The sequence below is a fragment of the Chiloscyllium plagiosum genome, unplaced genomic scaffold, assembly GCF_037043375.1.
Source record: "Chiloscyllium plagiosum isolate Xiang-an unplaced genomic scaffold, Cpla_swu_hap1 HiC_scaffold_13, whole genome shotgun sequence".
Classification (NCBI taxonomy): Eukaryota; Metazoa; Chordata; class Chondrichthyes; order Orectolobiformes; family Hemiscylliidae; genus Chiloscyllium; species Chiloscyllium plagiosum.
The window spans coordinates 27,500,766-27,514,411 of NW_028270151.1; the positions used below are offsets into that span (position 1 = coordinate 27,500,766).

Genomic DNA, 13,646 nt, shown 5'->3' on the forward strand with positions numbered 1-13,646 from the left:
TGCCAATGTTGTAACTACTATAACTGTTTGCCTGGGTAAGTTTTGGAGCCACGTCTTCAGTTCTGTTGCTGGAAAGCTTTTGCAATCTATGGCCTTTGCAGTTTTCAGTGCTTTCAGCTATTTCTTGACACTACAAGGAGTAAATTAGCTGAAGTGTGGGACCTCCTGTGCAAGATGCTCACAGACCTTGTACATTGGCATGTCTCATGCAAAGGCAGATGATACTGTTATGGAAAGCACAGGTTGCAGGCCTAGAGACATTATCATTAGACTATTAACTCAGAGACTCAGGTAATGTTCTGGGGATATGAATTTGGATTCAATAAAAATGTGGAATAACTACCATGAAACCATTTTTGTTTGACAGAAAAACCAATCTGGTTCACTAATGTCCTTTAGGGAACAAAATTGCTATCTTTACCCAGTCTGATCTATGTGTGACTCCAGGCTTAGTGTAATGTGGTTTACTCTTAACCACCCTCTGGGCAGTTAGGGATTAGCAATAAATGCTGGCTCAGCCATCGATGCCCATGTCCTGTGATTTGCTGAGGGGTCTCATGCCTGAAGACAACCTGCAGGCTCAACACCAAAGTCTGAAAACAAGGTATGACCCCAAAACTAATGGCGTGATACCTTCCTCTCATTAGCTTGCAATCAGTTCCAATCAGGCATAAGTTTCTCTCAGAGAGACTGTCAACAAGTTATCCCTGCATTCAGTAACCCATAATGCTGGCTGACAAGCCAACTCAGCATTTTGCAACTCAGTCTCAGACTTTGGAAAGATCCTGGAATCTGTCTCGGAACAAAGGGCAATTCTATCAAATAGTCATTCTTGCATCACTTCTTTGACTGAGTGATTTGGGCAAACTACTGGCAGTGCATAAAACAATTGGAATTCCATCTTGATTGTCTGGCAACTATTTGCTAAATCAGATAGAAGAACAGAATTCCCAAGAGTGAGGTTCTTGCAAAATGCTGTTGACCTGGATTGTGCTCATCAAAGTTCAGATCCAGTTTGCTAATTGTTTAGTTCCCAGATACCAAAGTAGTGCGCTGTAGCCAGCCATGGGAACTCCCAGACACAGCATGCCCCAACCTTAGATGTAAAGATGATTCGAAACCAACCTCTGAGCTTGCAAACTTGATCTTAATACAGAGAAACTGATCCTGGACATACCCAAACATAGAAGTTATTGTCATCAAGAGACTTCAGTATTTGAAGAAAACACAGTCGAATGTCTTCAGAGCAAGCAAACAGGGCATAAAGCCAATGCTTATCCATCCATTGCATTGTGAATTCAAATGCAAATTGCGACTTGATATAATGTCACACATGAGGCAATGTCACACATGAGGCAATGTCACACATGAGGCAGTGTCACACATGAGGCAGTGTCACACATGAGGCAGTGTCACACATGAGGCAATGTCACACATGAGGCAGTGTCACACATGAGGCAGTGTCACACATGAGGCAGTGTCACATGAGGCAGTGTCACACATGAGGCAGTGTCACACATGAGGCAGTGTCACACATGAGGCAGTGTCACACATGAGGCAGTGTCACACATGAGGCAGTGTCACACATGAGGCAGTGTCACACATGAGGCAATGTCAGTTTGGACTGTCAAGCAATCATTTTCTTTGAGCATTTGTCTGTTGAAGCAATGGGTGAATCCATTTTTTAAAGAGAGATTGTTAACAGTGATGACATTTGTGTTTCTGGTAGTTGACCAGATTCAGCAAATCAAAGCATGTGGTACTGGCCTATACAAGTATGACTGAGTGTAATTGAAATATTGACTGGATGCTGTGTCAGACATGGCTCAGTATTCACATGGTTTTAATTGAAAAGTTATGATTTATTCATAGATTATCTATAAATACAATAACAGAATGGATATTGTAGAAATTACAATATAATTATAGCATTCCTCATTTTATGGATCCATCCAAGTACAAGAAAAATAACCTTTACTGAACAACTCTTTCATCTTGAGTCAGACACTTGTGGCTTCAAATACACTCCAGAGACTAGAGCACAAATCTGGAGTGACAGTGCAGTGATTCCTCAGTGCTGTTGATGCTGCTGCCTTTCAGATGAGACACTAAACTGGTCAATATGAAAAAAAATCCAGTGGCTCTATTTTGAACAAGGTAATGGAAGTATGTCTAGTGTCCTAATCACTGGATTTATGTCACTTACTTACATTATTCGGTCACTTGTCTCAATCCTGTTTGTTGAAGCTTGCTATGCACAAATTCACTGCCTTGTTTTCCATTTGACAGCAGGAACTATGTTTCAACACAGTTCTTTGTTTGTAAAGCATTCAGGGCATCCTAATGTTGAGAAAGGACTATGGAAATCTAATTCTTTCTTCCACCAATGTTTTCCTGCACTTAATGAAAGAGTGATGATGTTTGATTAGCACATTATAACGATCGGTAAAGAAAAGTCTGATTCAAACCATTGCTAATGTTTTAGGCTGCTTTTATTTATTGCCAAAATATTGTCTACATGGTGCTGCTATTCAGTGTTCTGAGCTAATGTACCTGCAGTCTTGTCAGGCATCTCTCCTGAACTAAGCTGAACTTGCCTTGCTGAGGAAGAAGAGAGTCCTTTGGGAACGATCTTCAGTAAATTTGTGGTTTGTCCAGAGGAAGCTCACGACGCTAGCACTGATTTGCATTCAGAATAAAAGCAGCTTTCATTCGTCAATGATTTATCATCAGACCATAACCACCTGTGCTTTAGAGCTCTGTAGATCAAAATTCACTGCACATAGCCCAAGTTCAGCAAGGCCAAGATGATACACTGTTCAAGTGACTGATTGTGGAAGTGACAAGTGGCTGAAGACTTAATGTGTATTGGACATGTTGAAATCTTTTTTCATGGCAGCATTTAGCAGAAAACCGCTGTAGCCCAGAATCTGTCTGACCCTTTAGGAGTGAAATTCGGGAGACATTCTGGACACCAAGATAATATCGTCTGATTCATGTGCACCTTGGATGTCGCACAGGTTCTTTCTTGCTTTTTTTTCCAAAGTTGCAGCCACAGCATCCTATTCACCTGACCACAAAAATCGCCTGTGCGAACCCCATTCTGAATGGAGAGAGGCTTGGCAAAGGTTTTACTACCTCTGAGCCCACTTAACACTCAGTTCGTAATGCCACTCTCTGAGTGTTACCCTGTACAAGTAACTGGTCAGAGGAAGTGGTGCATTCACTGCTGTGCACAGTCTACAACAGTGACTTCCTGAAATAAACCAACCACAGCAGCGAAGCCAGATTGATGGATCGGTGCCTCCCATCACTGCCCATCTCTCAGAATGAAAATAGCTAAGGCCAGTTAAGTTAGTGGTTTTCACCAAGGCTATTAAAGACTAACAGATGCAAACAATAAAAAAAAAAATTAGGAAGTAATGCTTCAGCTGTATTCTGGTGTTCCAGGCTCAGGGGCGATATAGTAATCCAGAAATCATACAGCACAGGTTCTGCTTGGCTTAAAGAAATAAATGATAAGTTTCAAATTTCTATTGCATTACCTTGAGTTTGGAATGCTGTTATTCAGGTGGTCATTTGTAACTCTCATGACTAAGATTAGTTAGATCGCTATTAACTAAAGGTACCCAGGGTGGAGGATTGGAATTGTGATATAGGTCAATATCATCTAAGTGAATGGCTGAATGGCCATTGCTCATTCCAGCGCAACTTGCTTGGAGAAAAGAGCAAGAAATGTGATGAGGTGTCATTATCAGAATGTCGGTACAAAAGATCCATGTCCAACATAAAGTCAACAAGTTACTTTCAAACATTCAAGGTGGTTAAGTTTATGAAACAGACCTTTCATTCACTCTTTGACTACAGTGAAGTAAATACTGTTCTTGGGCACTTTTTCAGTCATGCCACAAGAGTAGTGGACCACATCTGACCCGTATACTGTGAAAAACATTATCCTTCTCAAGACATTTCAATGAAGGGGATCAAACTTTAGTATCTTGCGAGCAATTGTAACAGTGTCTCCCAGTTGTTGGTCCTAACGCTAAATTGGAACACAGTCTCCGGAACTGAACAAAAATTCTCAGGTTGACATGCCTCTGTTTTGAATGAACAATTAAATATTTCTAAGCTGAAGATACATCCCAAAAGTGGGTGTGAACTCACTGAGCTCAATCAACTGTTTATACTATACACACTCCTAATTACTTTGTTTGCGAAATCCTTAATAAAAATAATTAAAGACTAGAACAAGCATCCATAAATCGTATTCTCCATACTCTCTAATGACTCATCTAAGGAAAATCTGTTGAACATGTTTTTTTAAAAAAAATGATGTGGCCAGCTAGTATACTTGTTGTGCACCCTTTATGAAAATTCACTAGTGGAAAATACAGAGGGAAAATCAAGGGGCACATATTTAAAGTACTGGAAAATAAATGAGTGCCAGTGTTTGAAGCAGTATGCGTGAGCCTCAAATTAAATTCAGGAATTACAAATGCCTGACAGCCAAAGGAGACCTTTGTAGAACTGAGAGCAGAAAGCATAGGGTAGCAAATAAATTGTTCACCAACAAGCAAGACTTAAAAATGGCACAACAAACTAAGTTAACACAAGAATAAGAGTGCTCTTGGTTTTCTGGTTGTGATTTTTTTGCTTCAGATGCATTTCCAAGGCTTCTGTCCTATTGTAGCTCAATATAGCATAACTGGTCTAAGAACGAGCAATAAACCATGTTGTGGTTTTCAACATATAAAATCTATCACTGCTACAAGTCTCGTCCAAAAAGGCCCTGGCATATCCAAGCCACAATGTTTAAGGAAGTGATCCAGTCACGAACTTTCAGCCACAAGAACATGAATTTGGAACTTATTGTCATTTTTTTAAAACCAAGTAGAATCTGTCCTATATGCCTTTGTGGATCTCCAGATAAAATCTGAGAAGGATTCTCTTCAACTGAAGCATTACGTCCTAACTTTTTAAAAACATGATTTACATCTGTTAGTCTTTTATATCCTTGTGAAAACTATTAACTTAGCTGGCCTCAGCTGCTTTCATTCTGAGAGATGGGAGCCTCAGTTCCATCAATCTGGCTTTGTGGCTGTGACTGGTTTATTTCAGGAAGTCACTGTTGTAACACTGCCCACAGCAATGAATGCACCATTTCCTCTGATCAGTCACTTGTGCAGTAATGTTCAGACTGAGGCATTAGGATCTGTTAATGTCAAATGGGCTCAGTGGTAGTAAACCTTTGCCAAGTGTGTTCTCCATTTGCAATAAGTTTTGCACAGATGCTGTTCTGATGATTGTGGTTGGTTGAGTAGGGAGCTTTGGCTACAGCTTTTGAAAAATCAAGGGAGAGAGCCAATGCTAGATCAAGATGTAGGTGAACCAGATGATATTATCTTTGTGTTCAGAATACCTCCCTGATTTCACTCCTAAAGACAAATACAGGCTTTTAAAACTGAACCTCAGCAGTACCTAATCTGAACCTAAATGCTTACTGCAGATGTTCAGCCTTCAGCCAAGTTTCATGCAATGTTTAGCTGTTTTATTGAGATGTATTATCTTCTGGTTGTCTATTGGCGTAGAAATGGCAGAATGAAAAGAATTGCAATTTGGTACCATTCCACTGGTGCTGGAACTCCAAATGCTAATGATGAGTAATTGGGTGGAACAGTAGCCTGCCAATGAATTTCTTTTGATCTGTAGATAAAAACAGCAGAAGTTTGCAAGCAACAGTGCAATAAATAACTAGCTGGTTAGATTTTGGGATGAAATTGTACCTCTGGAACTGGTAGAAGATTCTTTCAATTTTCATTGAACTGTGGAATGATTTGGCAACAGCAAACAGTCAAGGCCTGGGTTTAATGTCTCCTCCAGAAGGTGACTTTTTTAACAGTGCAAAACAGCATCATCCAGCAGTGTGAACCTGGATGTTGTGCTCAAGTCCTGGACTGGGGTTTGAACCCCATGACCTTCTAACTTAGACTGAGCCAAACTGAGATCCGTGTGCTGTGTAAAGCACCATGGGACATGTTAATGTGTTAAGTGTACTTTATAAACAGAAGTATGCAGTGTATCAACATATACTTTATTTCTATGTTTCTCAGTTTGCAGCAGCAAGGTGATAGAATTGTTGAAATCTCATTGAAGAAAGAGGCTGATGTTCCTGTACTGACTCTAGCAAGTAAACACAGCTATTTAATCTCATTAACCTTTTTTTAAAATCCAGATTTTAATATTTTAATTGAACTTTTGGTCTAAGCCTCCTTTAAATGTGATTCTGCTTCTTTCACAACTTCACGATAGCTCTGATGAAGAGTCATCTAGACTTGAAACGTTAGCTTGCGCTCTCTCCACAGATGCTTCCTAATCCGTGATTTCTGACATTTTTTTGTTTTCAGTACAGATTCCAGCATCTGCAGTAACTGTTCCTGCTTCTCTTGATTCCCTGAGACGCCAAACATTTGCCTATCTCAGCCTTCATTATTTTCTGTGCTTTCAATAAAGAATTTGGAAAAGCTTCGAGTAAAGGCATTTCTGTTACTCAGTCCTAAATGCTTGTGTCATTATCCTGAGTCAGCGCCTCTATGTTTTAGATACCCCAGTCAGGGGTAAGTGACCTATCAAGATCTATCATATTATCTGACACATCTGCAATGATTGTCCAAATTAATTAGAAATTCTTAACAATAAGCCAAGTACTTTTACCCTCCAACCTCAAAGTCATTGCTATAAACATGTGACATGCCTTAAGAATTGCCGGTATCAGTATTGAAGGCTCGGTCTAAGTCTACATGTTATTTTAATGATGTGGCTCAGACAGACAGATGTAGGTCCCATTGCCTAATTAAGTACTGGTGCCTCTACCTCGAACTCTTATGCTGTGGTAGTGCCCCTACATCTGGGCCAGGAAGTTAGAGTTCAAGTTCTCATTTGCTTCAGAGGTGTGTCATAGCATCTCTGATCAAATTGATTAGAAAATATCTTAAAGCATTCTTTAGTTACACTGTGTGAGTTATTCATTGCAGAATTCCTAGCCTTTGACCTGCTTTTGTAGCCGCAGTGATCATAAAATTGGTAACCGCATGAATGTTGATAGTGGGGGATTCATAAATAGCAAAATTGTGGAATATCAAGGAGCGATGGCTAGATTCTCTCATGTTTGGGATGGTCATTACACAAAAGTCATTTAGAGTGTTTGTTACTTGCCACCTATCGGCGGAAGCCTTGATGTTGTCCATGTTTTGCTGCCTATGGGACATACTTCCTCAGTATCTGAAGTGTTATAAATGGTGCTGAGCATCATGCAATCATCAACAACATTCCCACTTTTGCCCTTATGGTGGAGGGAAGTCATTTATGAAGCAACAAATAATGTGTTCCTGGTGACTCACGTGATGCCTATGTCAATAAACCATCTTCCTTTGTGTTATATGACTCCAACCAGTGGGGTGCTTTACCTTTGATTCCTATTAAATCCAGTTTTGCTTTGGCTCTATGATAACTCTGTAGTGCTGCACCTAATCAAATACTCTTGATGTCAAATGGAGGCACTCTCACCTCACCTCATGTTCAGCCCTTTTTTCATGATTGGATGAAGGCTGTAATAAGGGTAGGAGTTGAGTGGCCCTAGCGGAACCTAACCTAAGCATCAGTAAGCAGGATGTTGCTATGCAAGTGTTTCTTGATGCCTTGTCGATCACCCATTCTTTCACTTTGCCAGTGATTGAGGGGAGACTGTTAGGGCAGTTAGATTTGACCTGTTTTTTATGCGCAGAACTTACCTGACCAGTTTTCCACATTGTTGGGTAGATGCCGTTGTTGTAACTGTACGGTGCTGGATCAGCTTGGCTTAGGACAAACTTCTGGAGTTCACATCTCCTATCTTATTGCTGAAGTCTAGTTGGGTTCTGGAACCTTTGCAATAACCTGTTTCCTTCTTCTTTTCTTGATATCCACCAGTGGTGAATTGAATTGATTGAACACTAGCATCTGTGATACTTGGGACCTCAGATGGAGGCCATGATGGATCATCTATTTGGTGCCTCTGGTTGAAGGTAGTTATAAATACTTCAGCCTTATCTTTTGCATTGATGTGCTGAGCTTCTCATTTGTAAACAGTGAGCATATTTGTGGAGCTTACAATTCCTGTTAAGGCCATTGTTTAATTGTCTACAACCATCAATTGGATTTGCCAGCACTGCAAAACTTAAGTTGTGGAATCACTTAGCCCTGTCTGTGACTTGTTGCTTAGGCAATTTGGCACACAGTTAGTCCTGTGTGGTGGCTTCACCAGGTTGACAACTCATTTTTTAGACAGATCATCTGCTGCTGCTAGACTCCTTATTATCAGTGGTCAGGTAACAATTGGAAAAAAATTCTGAGAGACAGAATTATTCTTCACTTGGACAGGCATGGATTATTCAAGGATAGCCAGCATGGATCTTTCAAGGGGAGATGATGTCTGACAGGTTTGATCGAGTTTTTTGAAAGGTGACTAGATGTGTGATTGAGGGTAGTATTGTGACTGGAAATCTGTGTCACACTACAGCACTCAGTGCTGGGCCCCTTGCTATTTGTAGTGAATATTAATTTATAGACATAAAAGTAGGAGATTTCATCAGTAAGTTTATAGATGACATAAGAATTAATGGTGTGGTAAATAGTGAGAACAGCCTTAGACTACATGACAATATGAACGTTACTACATGGGCACAATGATGGCAATTGGAATTTAATCCTGAAAAGCGGGAGGTCATTCATTTTGTGAGTACTGACAAGACAAGGGATTACACATTGATTTGTAAGACCCTTGTGCATACAGAAAATCAGAGACCTGGGTATGCAATCCTTGGAGGCCAACAGGGTACGTGGATAAGGTGGTGAAGAAGACATATGAGGTATTTGCTCTTAATAGCCAAGGTACTCTATGCAAGTGAGGAGATTATGACAGATTTATACAAGAGGCTGTTTAGGACACAGCTTGGTGTACTGTGTGTTGTTCTGGTCACCATACTATTGGAATGACGTGGTCGCACTTTAAAGAATGCAGATGAGATTCACCAGGATGTTACATGAACTGAGGCGTTTCAGCTATGAAGAGAGGTTAGATAGCCTGTTTTGCTCAGAGCAGAGACGGCCAAGAGAGGACCTGATTTGAGGTATACAAATTTGAGGGGAATAGTTGGGGTAGATAGGAAGAAATGTTTCTCCTAAGGAGCAAAATCAATAACCAGGAGGTGTAGTTTAAGCTAAAGGGCAGAGCTTTAGAGGGAATTTAAGGAACAGTTTCTTTCACTCAGATGTTGGTGGATTTCTGGCACTTGCTGCCTGACGGGGCAGAAGAAGTGGGAACCATTGCACCATTTAAGAATTATTTAGATTAACACTTGAAATATCATAAAATATAAGATGATGACCAAGAACTGGAAAATGGGACTGAGTAGATAGGTGCTGGGTGACCTGCATGGACAAAATGGGTTGATGGAGCACTTTGCAAATTGCAAAATTCTGTGTCTCTGTTCCCTTTTGTAATCTTCAGTGAATTGGATTGACCTCCCAGCCTTGTTATGTCAGAGATATGCGAAGCTATGAGGTTATATTATGTGGTTTAGGATAGTTCTGCTGATGGTCCATGGCACTTATGGATTACCAGTTTTAAGTTGCTAGGTCTGTTTGAATTCCACCCCATTTTACACAGTGGCTGTGCCATGTAACGTATGAAGATGGCATTGTGAATCAACTTTAGCTGTTGATCCTATAATGCATTCACTGGAGTGCTGTTTGATCTATGTACACTCTGCAAGTCTAATATCTGTGTTAAATCTCCTTTTGGTATTTGTTACTTAAGAATGAGCTAAATAACTGTTTATTTGAGGATATAAACCTCAACCTCTAGTTGGAAACATTGCATATTGTTACAGTTTGCAGCATTGTCTTCCAGATTAAGCTGTAGTTGAATACTTGCCTGACAGCCATTTCAATCTCTTGTCCAAATGGCCTCCTCCTGTGCCATAAATCTTTGTTTCTAAATAGTCCACTTAAGTTGGATTGTCCACTGCATCTATTCAGAATGAAACAAAGATAAAGATAGGGAAGATACTGAGATATGTGTACAGTCCTGTGTTGTGATTTGAAGCTGCCTCTATCACAGCTGTAGCATGGAAATAGGAGGGTGCTTAAAGGGAATGTTGATCAGCATCGGAATAGAAAAAAGATAGACTGATGTTTTGGGTATAAACCATTCATTAGATCATAGAATCTGTACCTGAAGTGTTAACCTTGCATGCTTCCATCATGGAAACCATCATGGAAATATCATGCATAATTGCATGATATTTCTCTTGACTTTGTCCCACATGCAAACAGCTCGGATATTTTTTAATCAGCTTGTTCAGAGATATTACTACACACTGAAGAACAGATGTGACTTCAACCTGAACTGCCTGGTCCAGATGTAGGAAAGCTATCTCTGTGCCACAACAGCCCTATAAACATTATACCTGTTTCTACAAACAGGATTATTTACTGGCATAAGAACACACAGCAACTGCTTTCACTGTTCAATGGGGTAAGATGTTAATTATTAACATTTAATTGTCAGATATTTTTTAAACTTGAAACAAGGCAGGCTGATTCTGATTGCTCAAGGCAATGTCCTCACAAATGAACCAGAATGGCTATCACCTATTTTGTTGTTTTGAGGCTGGTGCAGTATGAGAACTTGCTGAGACCCATTTTCTGATCATTGGTTCAGCATAGAAGGAGCTTCACTTTCTCCAACTGTGCAGTACTCTGATACTGTATCAAAGTTGGAAATGTTATCAGTTGTTCAGTGACATCCTTTACTGAAATACAATTTATCTAAATGGAATAGTTGCCTTTATATCGAAAACAGAATCGAATTTGCCTAACCGTTAGTTTCTGGCAAAATTTTAACAGACTTTTTTCCTCTGTATTCATGTAAGCTTATTTCAACTCATCCATCAAGGCATGTAAAGTGTTGTTTAGTTGGGAAAAGAATTAATAAAGTAAAGTCTAGCCTTCAGACACAAAGAAGTTGAGAGTAATTTAGCAAGAATGCAAGGTGTTTTGGTAAGGTCTTCACTCCCAGGGAGATTCCAGATGGGTTTGATTTTGTCAGTCAGCTGATTGTGTATGTTTGCATGGTGATGGCATGGGTTTTCCCAATAAATATGTATGAAGGGTTTTTCCTTGTCTTTCCCTAAGACTTCTGCATGTTTTACAAAGAAGGGGAAAATAAGTTTCTACTTCTGTTTTCGTTTCAAATTCCACAACAGCGTGAAAACTTCACTAATGCCTAGAGGTTTATGAGGTTTGGTGTGATTTGTCCACTTCACGTTCAACTTTACCAAATACCTCTTGCATGCAAATGCTTTTGCAGTACCCCTTCATGAAGCATTGGGTATGGAGTTTGTAGCATGTATACTGTCAGTGTTGTGTTCTGCATATACATGCTGTTTATATACAAGGGTTACCATCTGACAGTGTGTCCAGAATAATAATAATAAATAAATGTAGTCTGTAAGGCCCTTCATTTTGATCATCTACCCAACTTCACTCTATCGCCTTCTCTTTCAATCCGTTGATTCCCTTACGTACCAGTGTTCTGTCTGTTGTGTTATAAGATGATTAATCATCATCCATAAACTTCAGGGATAAAAAATTCCAGAGATTCATGACCCTCTGGTAAAGAAAGTTCTCCTCATCTTGGTCTTAACATAGAGTCATAGAGACATACAGCACGGAAACAGACTCTTCGGTCCAACTCATCCATGCCCACCAGATATCCCAACCCAATCTTGTCCCCCCCTGCCAGCACCCGGCCTATATCCTTCCAAACCCTTCCTATTCATATACCCATCCAGGTGCCTTTTAAATGTTGCAATTGTACAGCCTCCACCACTTCCTCTAGCAGCCCATTCCATACACATTCCACCCTATGTGTGAAAAAGTTGCCATTTAGGTCTCTTTTATATCTTTCCCCTTTCATATTAAACCTATGCCCTCTAGTTCTGGATTCCTCCACCCCACTTGTCTATTTATCCTATCCATGCCCCTCAGGATTTTGTAAACCTCTATAAGATCACCCCTCAGCCTCCGACACTCCAGGGAAAACAACCCTAGCCTATTCAATCTATCCCTATGGCTCAAATCCTCCAACCTTGGCAACATTTTTGTAAATCTTTTCTGAGCGCTTTCAAGTTTCACAACATTCTTCCAATAGGAAGGAAATAAGAATTGCATGCAGTATTCCAAAAGAAGACATTTCGTCAAATTTTAGTTTCTCAAAAAACAGTTAATGTATAGAATTATGTTCTCCCAAGGAGTTGTGGAGGCATGATCACTGAAATTATTTAAATGGGAAGGTAGGTAAATATTTGAAATATTGAAAAGTTGAGGATTATCAGGAGCTGGAATGAAAAAGGAATCAAAGCCTGGGGCCGGTCAACCATTAAACGTAGACAGGAAAAATATTTTGATGATTAAGAAACTGAAGACCAGTCAGAGATATATTTGGAAGCCCTGACTACATCCACAGTTATGTGATTTTCCAAGTCTCTGGTCCTAGCCTGATTCAGGTGGAGCCTGTCCCATCAGCCATGATAGTTGAGCAAGCTTAAGAGGTTGAATTACCCTACTTTCTGCTCCAGTTCATATGTTTCTATGATCTGACAGAATGATGGGGCAGGATTGAAGGGGGCGTGTCCTACTCCTGCTCCTCTTTCTTATATTATTATTGACTCCTGTCAAAAACCTTCCCCACTAAGTTCAAGATTCTCTTAACTGGAGAAACAGCCAGCCAATCAGCATTTATTTTGTCAGGGTTTTTCTGAATCTGTTCTCGTGAGCTCAGCTTCGGTTGTGCTAAATTCTGTGTCTGTTCATAGGGCAACCTCACCTAGGAATCAGTTTGGTGAATCTTTATTGCTCTATTAAAAATTTTTGATCACTGATGTTGTATTAAACTTTCAGCAAGGACCAAACATTAAATCCATGTTTTCTTTTTCAGTGTGCCGGGAGTTTGCGGTTCGGGAAGATCATAGTCTGGCCCACAACCTGCAGGAGCAGGAAAGTGAGTACCATTAAAGCACTTCACACATCACAGTGTAGGCTTAGAAGGATGAATCACTTCAATCAAAAATACATCTGTAAATAAATAGCTGGTATCAGTGGAGGTGATCATGTAGCTGTTGAATTGTTGTAAAAACTGAACTAGTTCAATAACATCTCTAAGTGGAATGAGATCACCCATTCTCAAACAGTATAGGTTTGTGAATGTTCAGGATGGTATAACACACCTCTGGAGCAGTGGGACTTAACCCAAACCTCCTGGCTCAGAGATAGGGACATTATTATTACACTACAAGAGCCTTTGTTTATAAATGATACCAGTTAAGCTTGTACTGCTTCCCATTCTTTGAATTCCAGCAACAGATGCTGAATGATGAGCAGGAGTTACTGCTCCTTGTAAATAGGAGCTCTTGGACCATCTAGCAGCCTGATATGCAATCTCAATTAGCTAAGACAGGAGAGGACCATGTAGTCTCCCAATGTTTGATCATTCAGTGAAGTCACGACTGATGTATGACCCAAATCAATTGGACATGCCTTTGTCCCAT

General features: G+C 40.0%; 1 protein-coding gene across 2 annotated transcripts in view; it reads left to right on the plus strand.

Moving 5' to 3' along the window:
• ccdc50a (coiled-coil domain containing 50a) overlaps nucleotides 1–13,646 on the plus strand; it is a 99,616-nt gene that overhangs the window by 29,480 nt on the left and 56,490 nt on the right. For both annotated transcript variants that reach the window (XM_087993409.1, XM_087993410.1), the window contains exon 2: nucleotides 13,037–13,099. In XM_087993409.1, the coding sequence (XP_087849535.1) occupies nucleotides 13,037–13,099 (63 nt within the window). The remainder of the gene's footprint in view (nucleotides 1–13,036; nucleotides 13,100–13,646) is intronic.